We start from the raw sequence: 12,771 nt of genomic DNA, 5'->3' as shown, positions 1-12,771 counted from the left end.
ATATTACGTCATCATTTGTATATGACCATATGACGATCATTTTATATGATCACGTGACCACGAAATTGACGAGAAAACTCTTGGAAAAATAAAATATTTCCCAACCTACCATATGAATTTTATTAAATATACGTTCAAATAATAAATATAATGCATTCTATCTACATTTTAACCATTTATTAATATTTCTATATATTTTTATGGACAAAACTTAATGAAAATACCATTTGCTTGATTGATATTGTACATTAAAAATAAATAAATAATAACTCCACAAACGCCAAATATATAATTCAAGGTTATTAAATTAATTTATTTGCCTTTCCATTTCATTATAAAATTATAATAATCTAATTATTACTTCACAACACATGAAATATTTTGTATTTAGTTTAAAGGAACAAATACGCTTATTAAGATAATAAAAAAATAAAATGGTATTAGTAAAAATTTTTATTTGAATATGATGCTTGCTAATTTTTTGATATAAATTATTTAACTAATTACTATATTATTAAGTCTCAAAGTTTCGCAAGTTTTAAGTTAATTTAAAGTTAGTCTAATTAGAGAATTCGCAACTTACCTTAGAGAATTCGCAATTACTGTTAACTTCATATGGTAGTTTTTCGTTGTAAACTATATTTATACTATACTTTTTTAAAGTTTATTTGAAAAACAAGAAACTTTGGCTCTCTAACAGATATTTTAAGCAGGAGTTTGAAAAATATTAAAAAATTTTTTCTTGTAACGAAAGTAAAAAAAAGATGATCTCCAATTTTTTGCCATATATAGGATGACGTAATATACTGGACCCTTAATACTAATCAACAGATTACATAATGATGTAGAGCGGTCTACTTTGTTATGCACATACTTATTTATTGATTCAATCCGCTGCATGCTTTGTGCACTGGCTGTAAATCGTTTGCGGACCTAAGGTACTGCCTATAAATCCTTAGTACAATAAAAGGTATCAGACAAATATTTGACTGCCACTGGATATTGTTTAACTAGCTGATTCCATCGAAGTTCAAATAATTGTTCGTAAAGAGAATTTCGACAAACATAGGATTTATGATGGAATTCCTCAAACTGACTACCCAATTTCCCTTTAAGTTTTTTTTGAAGGTTTAGATCTATATGGAATATACATAGTAGGTGGTGAGTATTGGGATAAATGTCTGTAATTGAACGAATCAAAGAAGGATCTGAATCAGTAAAAACAATTTGTGAAGAAATGCCCGTTTCATTAAGTATACTATCAAATATCTATCAGTAAGTATCTAGAGTTTCATCCTCAATGATTGCACATGCCACGATTCGGGTTCTGTAGTTGTTATCAACTACTGTTACAACACAAAGGATCATCTGAAATCAGTTTGTGTTGTAAGTACTATCTACTATAACAACATCGTTGTATCTATTATATAAGTCTCTTTGCGTGGAGGACATCCACAAAAGTGAAATTAATCTTCTTGAAACTGGATCTAATCGCGTTTTTATAATTCATAGCGGGTCTGAATCTTTTCAATCCATTAACAATTGAAGCATTTGTGAAGCATCACCATCTCCTGGATTATGCTTTTGCCAAAACTGATAAACCGCGTTATACAAATCTTTCTTGTGAATAGGTTGATTTGGATAGTCATGCTTTAATAGGGTATATATGGACGTTGAATCCATCCACCCTTGAACAACATACTTTTCAATATCAGCCAGCATTTCCTTTGTCAACTTCCGAAATCTTGGGACTATTTCTTGAATCATTGAGATAAGTGGATGGTTATATACATTATTAAATGAGTTTATTCTTACGATACCACTTGTCTTTGGACAGGCTACATTAAGTTTCCAGGGACATAGTGTTCGTTAGGAATGAGTATTGCATTGCTTTGTCGGATCCGATATAGTTTGTGAAATATGAGACCCAGATTTTGTGCATTCATAAGTAGCCCTTCTCATTACTCCTTGAATAGTCTTGTTAGTTCTAATCTTATAGTTAAACCCTTCCTTTAACCCAAACATACGTATCCAGTTTCTAAAGTCTTTCCAGTTAGAAAAAGTGAGTCCAGAGGTCAATTCTAAAGGGTTGGATGGCTCATCTGGTCCATCAGACTCATCATCAATAATTGATTGTGGGTTTGTTTCATAAATCTATTAGGCAGATTCTCTTTAATTATATGATAGATAACAAATACAAAGCAACAATCAAGGAAACACTCAAGCACAACAGAAAATAGGTAAAATAAAGAAGTTATATACGTTGGTTCTTGTTGAAGGTGAAGCATCATATTGTTCGTCACATCTAATGTTCTCTTGTTCTGTATTATCCATCATTGTATTCAAGGTTTAACATTGAAATAAGAGACATGAAATAAGCGAACGAGCACTGAACAATGTAATGTTTAACAATAGGAGCTTATGATCACTATGACGTAAACAAATTGTACAATCGATTTGTATCGCGTGATATTAATCGTGATATAATCGCGAGTTCGTGATATAAACAAATACAGAGATAGATATAAATCACGTGATTTTGAAAACCCGTGTTTGTACACTACGTGTAAGCTAAGTTTTTTTCTTAATATATTTATCTATAAATATTCAATCTAAAAAGATAATTTTACTACTAATTGATTTGTCTTAACTTAGCATATTATTAAATAAATTTTTTTTTTTATCAGAAACGGAATATAAGACTAATAAGAGCTTTATTAAAATAAAAATACAAACGTACAATTTCTAGGCCACTTAGTCAGAATGCTATTCCATACGGGGAATACAAGAATTAATTGCTCTAAGAGGCAATCCTAAATATCCAGCCAGCCCATAGCAACTCCTAGCTACCCGTTAGACTACCGGAGGACGTACTAACCTCTTGTGGAAAACACGCCAATAAATACCGCATATAGGTTTTACAATTATAAATAAATACCCTTTAAATTTTACTATTTAAGCTGTCAATCATTACTTTTTTAAAACAGAAATGGAAAAACTATAAAAACCCCGTAATTTTTCCTTTCATAAAAATAAATCATGATCGATTCATTTCCAATAATACTCCTGGTAACATCCATAATATGTTACTTCACCTACAAGTATTATATATATCCATTTTATTTTTCACCATTATGTAAAATTCCAGGTCCATCACCAGATCATTTTCTTTTTGGTAACTTAATGCAAATTATTAAATCAGATGTAGGAATTCCACATATTGCATGGGCAGAAAAGTATGGAGGTATAGTGATGTATAGAGGATTGTTTAATAAACCGAGGATATTTATAACGGATTCTAAAGCTCTACTGCATGTTATGGTCTCTTCTGTGTATGATTACCCTAAACCACCTGGTTTTATCCGTGATTTAAAACCTTTATTGGGAAGTGGAATATTGCTAGCTGAAGGTGATACCCATAAAAGACAACGTAAAATGATGAATCCTGCTTTCAGTTTTACTAATGTTAAGGTAAATAAAGATTTGGGATAATTCAATGAGTAAAAAATTTATTTAGACTTTTATTTATTAGGAAATGATACCAACATTTGCTAAAGTTGGTCATATAATGAAAGATTTGTGGATAAAAGAAATTGGAGATAATGAAAAATCACAAATTGATATTATGACTTATTTATCAAAAGCAACATTAGATGTCATAGGTTTAGTCGGTAAATATAAACATTCAAAATTAAATTCTTTTCAAAGTTGATCATTATTCATTTAACTAAGGTATCCTTATAATATAATAGGCTTTAATTATGAATTTAATTCTCTCACTTCTAAGAATGAATTAGCAGAAGCTTATACGATGATATTCACTCCCCAAAATCGTCGTAGCACTTTACTTCGTATTATGTCGAATTACATCCCTTTCTTTAACAAACTTCCGATAGAATTTAATATTCGTACAAGAGAAGCATCACGTATAATTGACCAAGTTTCCAATAAACTGGTTACCGAAACATTGGATAAAGCAAAACTTGGTGAATTAGAAGGAAACGATTTATTAACAATATTAATTAGACAAAATGAACAAACTGCTATCAAAGAAGATAGAATGACTGAACATGAACTTAAAAATCAAATAATGACTTTTCTTGCCGCTGGTCATGAAACAACCAGTGTTGCTATTGGTTGGGCTTTATATTTTCTTTCAAAAAATATCGAAGTACAAAATACTCTTAGAAATGAATTATTAGAGGCCTTTCCTGATAAGGATTTTATTCCTACTTTTGATCAAATTAATTCTCTGGAATTCCTGAATTGTGTGGTTAAAGAAACACTAAGAGTTAATCCTGCAGGTAATATTATTATAAATATAATAGTTGATAATTATAATCGTTTGAAAAGAAAAATTAATTGTATATTTATTAGTTCCAATGACTATACGTACAACAAAAAAAGACGATGTAATTGGCGGATACATGATCCCAAGGGTAAATTAAATATACTCTTTCTAAGGAATTTCTTCTATCTTAACAACCGATTATTTTTTTATAATATAGGGTACACCAATATTTCTCTTCATGAACACAATCCACCGGCTTCCCTCAATATGGGGTTCAGATGCATCCACTTTTAAACCTTCACGTTGGTTAGATCCTAATCTTACTTCAATTCAAACAAATTATACTTACATCCCTTTCTTAACGGGTCCTCGTTCTTGTATTGGTAACAAATTAGCTTTAAATGAATTTAAAGTTATGCTGGCAATCTTAATTAGAAATTTCAAATTTACGGAAATTGATGGTTTCGAAGTGAAAAGTAAATTAGCAATATCACTTAGACCTGATCCTACTATAAAGCTTTGGGTTGAGAAATTAATTTAAGATTATATTGTATACTTATACATAATTTTTTTTATATTATGTAATAATAATGATAACATGCAACAATTGCAATGCTTTAAATAAATATTAAAAATAAATAAACTTGGTAATTATTTATTCGTGTTTTGCCTTTTTTCGTGAAGATTCACCTTCATCACCATCTCCATATTTTTGTTCCATTATTTTACTAATCTTTTGCCAATCTCTATCTAATTTTTGTTTCTCTGATAATTCTTTACCACTTCTACGCGTTTTACGACCATCAGTTTTCTTGACTCCAAATTGGAATGCTGATTTAGGCATAGCCGTAACATTATCCTAAAAAAAAAGAATTCAAATTCTAGATTTAGTGATATTGTATTAAATCAATTAATTTGCCTATAATCATTTAGCGTACCTTGTATGATAGCCATTCTTCTTCTGTGTCAAAATCCCACCGTGATAATTGTGCTTTCTTATTTTTAGCGACTCCTTGATCTCTTATAGTATGCACTTCTCCTTCGGAATCTGAATCTTCATGTCCAGAATCATATGCATTTTTCCTCGTACCTCCACCACCTAAACTACTTAACCCAAGTCCATAAGTGGAATAATCTCCGTCATAACTGTCAACTTCATATAATCTCTTTTTAATTGTTTCGCTTTTAGTTGAAGATTTGTTATTATCGGTTACTTCAGAACTCTTTACATTCTCTTCAGTCTGTTTGATTCCACTAGCAGATGCTACTTGATTTATTAAAGACTTTAGATCTTCATTTTTCGGTTTTTCTTCATCAATATCCATAGTATCTTCATCGTTATCCATTTTAAAATAATTCTTTGAAGTTTCTACCTCGACTGACTGAGTTGGAGGGCGTGAAGGACCATAAACAGGTTCAATTATCGGCTCATCATCTCTTTTGTCCTCTTCTGGTTCGTCGGGAACGGCTTTGTAATCTCTTCCTGCATCTTCAAATATATCTTCAGTTTCATCAATAGCCGCATATTTCACAGGAGCAATTATTTCGGGTTGTTTTTCCTTTATCCTTTTCCTTAATTTCTTGTCTTTAACCTCTCCGCTTCCATCACGACCTCCTTTCCGTACATAAGCCATAACTCTAGATATCTTTTCTATAACTAAATCGTTTGTAGATTTATCAGTTCCAGTACTATCCACAATGTCTGCCTTACTTCTTATAACTGTTGTTGGAATAGCAAATGGATCACCATAAAATCCATATTCATCTGCCAGTTCAAATATGTAAGCCATACGTCCAGCAACAAATAATTCATTAATTTTTGGAGGTTTTTTCTTTGCATTTACTACAGCCATTTCATAAATATTTTGTGCAATTTTTCCAGTAATTTTAGGCACTTCTTGAGTTTCCTCTTTAATTCTTTCTAGTGTACGCTCCAATTCATCGTCATTTTGATCATCTTTTTGTATTTCATTACGTACTTTATTAAGCAATGCAAAATCGAGACCTTTGACTAAATGTGTATGTTCAGTATCACCACCAAGATACTTCGATTGTTCATAAACTAATTTTGCTTCTAATATTTCACTATTATTTAATGCTTTAAGAATCTGTTCTGTCTCTTGATAATCTGGATTAGCTCCCGTACGACGTTCTGCTGCTCGATCACGATATTTACTATCAGAAGACTTATCTTCTGAAGTCTCATGTCTCTTATATCTATTAAAATAGAAAGAGATGTAAAAGATTGGAAGATAAAGATAGTGAAATTCAAGAATTATTATAAAGTGAAAATAACTTTTTCTTTGATTTAGAAGCTGGTGCTTCTGGTTTGGCAAAACCTCCTGATCCACCCGGTTTTCTACGAAAATATAAAGTTAATAAAATAACAGCTTGCAAAATAGCAACAAAATATTACTTAAAAGAACAACAATCTCACTTACGGAGTTTGTGGAGGTACTCTGTGTTTAGGAGTCGCCATTCCTAAAATTCCCTTAGACGGTATATCTCCAGGTCGAGGCGTTTGTAATAATTTTCGGAAATCATCTTGTTTTAATCTAAATTACAATAAGTTTAATTTCTGAGAAATTACACTTCGAATAAAACATTTTATGACAAGGATTACAAAAACTCAAATACCCTTTTTGTTTGCCTTCCTTTCCGTTTAAATCGGACATTTTCTTAACTTTTATGTTGAAGTATCAAAGTAATGCTGTACCCGAATTAAAAGGTAAAAATCACGTGAATGATTGACTATTGATTCTGATTATCTTTTTTTTTTCGAGATACATTTTTTTTGTTCGAATAATGAAAACTTTATATAATTTTCGTTTATTCCGGTACACAAGTTCCAGTAAGCTTAACTATTACACCGACTTTTCAAATTTCTTTAGAATTTTTTTTCTGATTTTCTCTTAATTCTTGTAAATAATGTCACGTCTTAATAATATTTCTTGTACTCTGATATAGTTTTGAATTTAAGTCCTCTAGTACAATTACCAAGAATTTTAATAATATCGTCGCATAGTCTCTATCCTTTAAGATGTCGTCATCACTTTCATTCATTAAATTTTCGGGAATATTCAATAATGTCAAGAGCACGAAGATTAGCGGGATTGCCACCAAAAGATGATATAGTAATAACATCAAATAATAAATCATCTTATTCATCAAAATTGATCCAACCCATAAAGAAGAAGATCTCAGTGTCAAAAAATTTGAAATCATCCAAAAAATCCAGAATATCATTTACACCACTGGTCAAGAAGAAAGATGTTATGAGATCACACCGGGAGGCGGATTATGAATCAAATAGGAGTATGAAAGAAAAAGAGGCAAAATGGAAGCTAAACAATAATAATTCGTTGAACATTAATGGAATAAATGAGGTACCCAAAATGATATCTCAAAATCAAAAATTTAAATTTCCAATAACGCCAGCTAGTAAGTTTTGGCTTTAATGATCTTATATAATTCATTTACTTGATCATTAGTGGTTTAAAAATAATTATTTGTTAGGCGTTGATGTTATGCTACCAAAAATCCATGAACGTTTTGAACAACCAGAAAATCCGAATTTGCTTAAGATTGTAGTATTAGGAACTCCAAATGCAGGAAAATCTACTATGTTAAATGCATTATTTGGCGAAACGGTATCAATAGTTTCTAATAAAGCACATACAACAAGAAAAAGAATTCCTACAATATTAACTGAAGAGAATAGACAATTAGTAAGTAATCAGATATTATTAAGTTTAAAGAATTGCGAGATTGACTTTTCAATTAAAAATAATTGTTATTAGATATTTATCGATACACCTGGAATTGTTTCTAGACGTAATCGACCAAAATTAAATCGTGGTTTAATTAACGCATCATGGCATTCACTACACGAAGCTGATCATGGTTAGTAAAATTTCGACATCCTTTTTTTTTCATTGAATTTTTATTAATAAAATTACATCCTTTCAGTGTTGGTAATAGTTGACGCGTTCAGAGCTTTATATCATACAACATATTCAGAAAGTTTGTTATTAAGTAGATTAAAAGAATATAAATTACCTGGGACGTTGGTATTAAATAAGGTAAATCACGCTTCCATTAGAATTTATTTAAAATTTTATTTGAATTAGGGATTTCTTATTTTCTTCTTGGATATGGATGGCCTCAAAGATTGATTTATTAGCCAATAGTAAAAATTCAATACCATCCATCTACGAAAAATTTACTGCACATTATCCTTATTTTAAACATAAAATAAGTATAAGTGCATTAAAACGAACAGGAATAACAGAATTGAAGGTAGTTTATTAATTTCTTTTTTTTCAAGTATGATATTTTGTATTAAAATTATGATTAAACACAAATAATATCAATGGATGGTTAAAAGAAAATGTTATTATCAGATACGTACCCTCACGATTGGATTTACCCACCAGATCAAAAGTTAGATATGGCGGATATTAAACTCGTTGAAGATTTTATTAGAGCAGAAATTTATGAGAGGTTACGTGATCATCTACCTTATGTAGTAAGACAGGTAATTGATTAGGAAATAAATAATTTAATAACAGATTAATTAGTGACATTTTACTTCTATATAATAGGAAAATGTTGGATGGACTGATTTACCAAATAATATATTAAGAATTGATCAAAATGTATATGTTGACCATCCATCACAGTTGGTAATATACGTTTTGATCTTTTATTAAGAAATCCTTTTTTTAAGAATGTTATTAACAATTTTTCATATTGATTATATTAGAAAATATTAATAGGAGCAAATGGTACAGTAATAAAAACTATTGGAGTAAGAGCTGCAACAAAATTATCTGCAAAATTTAACAAGACAGTTAGACTATATTTGACTGTTAAAGCGAAATCATTAGAAAAGATTAGAACAAGTTATTAAATTAAGTGAAGAATTATTATTTTTATTACATTTCTTGGAAAGGGTTGAAATCTGATGAAGCTATTGACAAATATTTAGAAATTAGAGTGTTAGAGAAGTGTCATTTAAAATAATAGCGCTTCTTAATAAAAACATGCTAATTTATTTCCCCGTTTCACTATTCCATTGCCATAAAGAGAATGAATATATTTCAGGTATTCCTTGATAAATAAACTTTGTAGTACATACGAAATATGGGTATTTCGAAAGCGATGTTCTAATAGGTACCCATAATTATTCACAATTACGTGCATTTCATGGCTGAACAGAATCCGCTAAAGTGCGAAGAAATCCCTTAAAGATTATTAAAATCATGACATTATAAACCTTGCTCTCAAATTTAAAATTTTTTCCTTAGAAATTACCTTTTTTAAATAATGAATTAATGGTCCATAGAATATATAAGTAATTTCAGTACATAGACGAGTAGTCGTTAAAACTTTCGTGCTACACGTTCTTTTACGTGTTTTCGCGTTATTATCCTTCATTCGTATATGAGTTTTATACATTCATGCAACCTCTACATACTTGGTTTATTTTTAGATGCGACATATCTGGAGTCGACATCATCTCAATTTTATGAATTCGGGTCACAGCAATTTGTTATGTTCGGACCTATCAAATCGATTTGAAGAAGATTAGAGAAAATTTTTAATTTCAGTACTTTCTCGAGTCGTGAAATGCTATTTATTTTAGTCTGGATGCAAACAATTCTTTCCATGTCATTTTCTTTTAAAAATAAATTCCAATTTGCAAAAAACTTATTTTTCAAAACTACAATATGTTTACAAATAGGTATACATTATAAGATTAACAATAAACTAATTCCCGTTCAATCCGACACTCTCAAATCTAAAAACATTGATCGCGAGCTATCAGAAAGTAAAATCAAAAGGGGAATTAGAAAATTAGTAAAAGATATTGAAGATAATGCAACCCAATCGTTCAACGTAGAAAGTTTTAAAGAATTCTGATGACATTATCTAATTTTTAAGTTCAAAAAGTGTAAAATTGAAACATTAAATAAAGTTAACGCTAAAAAGGAGGTGACATATATGTTCTATATTTGGCGAAGTTATAGAGAAGTTAGTTAGTGGTACAGGTGGTGGACTTTAAATTAAAAAAAAAATGGTGAATCTGCGTTTCAATTAGCATCTTTAAAATAATCTTCTGCCATGCGCTAATCGTAACATTTCTCGAAGCTTTCTTTTACTTCTAATGTTAAAATTACTGTAAATATACGTTTCAATACTAACATCATTCCTTCATCGTAAACTTTTTTATAATGTAATTAGTATAATTCGAAGATAGAAAAATATTTTGGTTAATTTGAAAGAAATGTTTTTTTGTGAATTACGTAAAAAATATAACTAATTTATTTAATAAATGTGTATACTAAAAAATTTTGACATAAGTTTCAAATAAATCTAAGAAAGAAATATATATCATAACTATTTGAAGTAAAAGAATATAAACATTGATGTCATTATTTCTAATAATAAGAATAATAATAATCCACCTCCTCCCTCTCCTTTTTATCCTCCTGTTCCCACTTGTCTTCCACTATTCCATCTTTCATATAAGTTTTTATCATATTATCATTTTCTCGCTTAGATTTCTGTTTTTCTTTCTTCGTAATTATTTCTTTCTGATATTTTGTTATTTTACCATCCCCTCCAAAATCTCTTACAAACGGAATATTTTCTTCCTTTTTCTTTTCCAAACGAGCTCTCTTTCCTTCTTCTTCAATCAATTTATTTACTAGATCTTTTGCCTCATTAATTGTATTAATATTTGGTGGAGGGAAATTTGTATTGTACTTAATTTCAATTTTTGCCGGATGTGTTTTATTGACACAAACCAATGTATTAGTTCTCTCACTAATTGGTTTTAGGTTACAATCATTGCTACCAACTAATTTTCCAATTTTAATATGTTTAGGAATTAGAATTATGTCTGAAATGGCGTATTGAGAAGATGGCATTTTATGATTTCTTTGAAGAGTTTTTTGTTTTTTTTTTAAAAGAAAAAGATAAAAAGGACGAGCAGGAAAACATCCTTTTTATAACAAGGGTTTAATTTTCGTTGGTATTTCCTTTACTAGAAATATGCATCATTCAGTTATTGTCATTTGTTTTTGCACTTTGAATTTGGAAACAAAGGCCGCACGTGATTGTAATGATGAGAGATTATCAGTTGTAAATGTTACTTTTTTTTTATTAATCCCATGGATTGTCAAACATGAAACATCAGTTGTATTTTATTCAATCCTTATATTAACCTGCAAAGGGAATTTGCGTTATTGTTTTTATGATTGTTTTTTGGACAAAAATAATTACGATAACTATGTCATTGTTAAGGATAATTGCCTTATTGATACAACAAAAAAGGCAAATAACTTTTTACATGTGATAAAATTTTATAATTTACCTAATAAGTTATATCCGTTTAAGCACCGCCTCCTTTATGAGTGACTGAGTACCATACCTTTACCATACGTCTATTGAAGTAACGGAAATCAGCTGTTCCAAAATAATTGGGTTTTATCGATTGTAAAGATAAATCTATAAAAAAATTTAAATAATGGGATGGAAAAAATTATTTTGTTGGTGCTTTATAATAGGCATTTTCTATAGTCATATTAATTAACTAGACAGTAGGCACTGAAGGTAGAGTATGTATATAAGCGCCACATATGCATTTAGGAGAGTGTACATAATTACGTACATTTATCCTTATTATTCTTATTTAATAAAATTCACGCGATTTGTTTAACGTATATACTGTATATATATATATATATATATTATTAAGATTATTATATGTAACTTTTATTGTTTATATTAAAAATATTAAAATGCAAGAGTTTTTTTTTAGTAAAATTGAATGAAAATGATACTAGTAATGAAAAATAATATGCTAACGAAACTAAAAGATTTATTAATAGAAACACCATCTCCTTGAGATATAACAGTAGGTCTTGGTACAAATGATGGTGAGGGTGTCTGTATGAAAGATAAAATATCGTTAAGTAAAAGCCTTCAATAAATTTTGATTTCGAAATTAATTAATTACCTGAGTTCCAGAACTTGGTGAAGGTTGACTAGAGGGAAATCCTGCAACCGGCGGAGTATTTGAAGGTGTATTTGAAGGTGTTGATGTTGATTGACTCCTTGTTGGAACTGACTGGCTAACTGTTGAATCTGTTGGTAATTCTACCGGGTTATCTATAAAATAAAATATTTGCATTTTAAAAATCAAAGTTCCAATATTAATTTATTGTTAATATATTTGTACTGTATATACCTGAAGGACTACTATCTGAAGAGTCTGAAGAGCCATCATCTGTTGACTGAGAATCGTCTTGTGGTGCAACTAATATGACCATAAATGTTAAAAGAAAAATAGCAAAGAGTGTCACAGTAAACAATTTCATTTTTGAAAAAAAAGGAGAATCCCTCCAAAAACCATTACTTTTTATACTGCCATATTTTATTGTTTTTTCTGCGTACGGAATATTCTTAATTAG

The 12,771-nt window shown here is 29.6% G+C and overlaps 5 protein-coding genes across 5 annotated transcripts; 2 read left to right on the top strand and 3 right to left on the bottom strand.

Annotated features, from left to right (window-relative positions):
• Positions 1-3,183: 3,183 nt before the first annotated feature.
• On the top strand, positions 3,184-4,944 carry OCT59_020737 (uncharacterized protein; the record flags this gene model as incomplete). Its single annotated transcript, XM_025321504.2, has 5 exons — positions 3,184-3,471; positions 3,533-3,671; positions 3,753-4,304; positions 4,378-4,439; positions 4,509-4,944. The coding sequence occupies 5 exons, from the start codon at positions 3,184-3,186 to the stop codon at positions 4,830-4,832; spliced, it is 1,365 nt and encodes a 454-aa protein (XP_025168734.1). The 3' UTR covers positions 4,833-4,944.
• On the bottom strand, positions 4,813-6,984 carry OCT59_020736 (uncharacterized protein). The gene is made up of 5 exons (XM_025321505.2): positions 6,929-6,984; positions 6,733-6,846; positions 6,588-6,650; positions 5,230-6,508; positions 4,813-5,150 (listed from the first exon to the last, which is right to left on the bottom strand). Exons 1-5 carry the CDS (start codon positions 6,964-6,966, stop codon positions 4,947-4,949), a joined length of 1,698 nt encoding a protein of 565 aa, XP_025168735.1. The 5' UTR covers positions 6,967-6,984; the 3' UTR covers positions 4,813-4,946.
• A 393-nt stretch (positions 6,985-7,377) lies between these two features.
• OCT59_020735 (uncharacterized protein) lies at positions 7,378-9,360 on the top strand (the record flags this gene model as incomplete). Its single annotated transcript, XM_025321506.2, has 8 exons — positions 7,378-7,732; positions 7,808-8,019; positions 8,092-8,194; positions 8,261-8,373; positions 8,462-8,590; positions 8,679-8,828; positions 8,896-8,976; positions 9,057-9,360. The coding sequence occupies 8 exons, from the start codon at positions 7,378-7,380 to the stop codon at positions 9,201-9,203; spliced, it is 1,290 nt and encodes a 429-aa protein (XP_025168736.1). The 3' UTR covers positions 9,204-9,360.
• A 966-nt stretch (positions 9,361-10,326) lies between these two features.
• On the bottom strand, positions 10,327-11,527 carry OCT59_020734 (uncharacterized protein). The gene has a single exon (XM_025311740.2). The coding sequence runs from the start codon at positions 11,224-11,226 to the stop codon at positions 10,735-10,737; it is 492 nt and encodes a 163-aa protein (XP_025168738.1). The 5' UTR covers positions 11,227-11,527; the 3' UTR covers positions 10,327-10,734.
• Positions 11,528-12,044: 517 nt separating this feature from the next.
• Positions 12,045-12,704, bottom strand: OCT59_020733 (uncharacterized protein). The gene is made up of 3 exons (XM_025321508.2): positions 12,549-12,704; positions 12,318-12,469; positions 12,045-12,247 (listed from the first exon to the last, which is right to left on the bottom strand). The coding sequence occupies exons 1-3, from the start codon at positions 12,676-12,678 to the stop codon at positions 12,116-12,118; spliced, it is 414 nt and encodes a 137-aa protein (XP_025168740.2). The 5' UTR covers positions 12,679-12,704; the 3' UTR covers positions 12,045-12,115.
• Positions 12,705-12,771: the final 67 nt, after the last annotated feature.

The sequence above is a fragment of the Rhizophagus irregularis genome, chromosome 3 (assembly GCF_026210795.1).
Source record: "Rhizophagus irregularis chromosome 3, complete sequence".
NCBI classification, from domain to species: Eukaryota; Fungi; Glomeromycota; class Glomeromycetes; order Glomerales; family Glomeraceae; genus Rhizophagus; species Rhizophagus irregularis.
The sequence above is the reverse complement of the archived record's forward strand: the minus strand, read 5'-3'. Positions and strand labels throughout refer to the sequence as shown.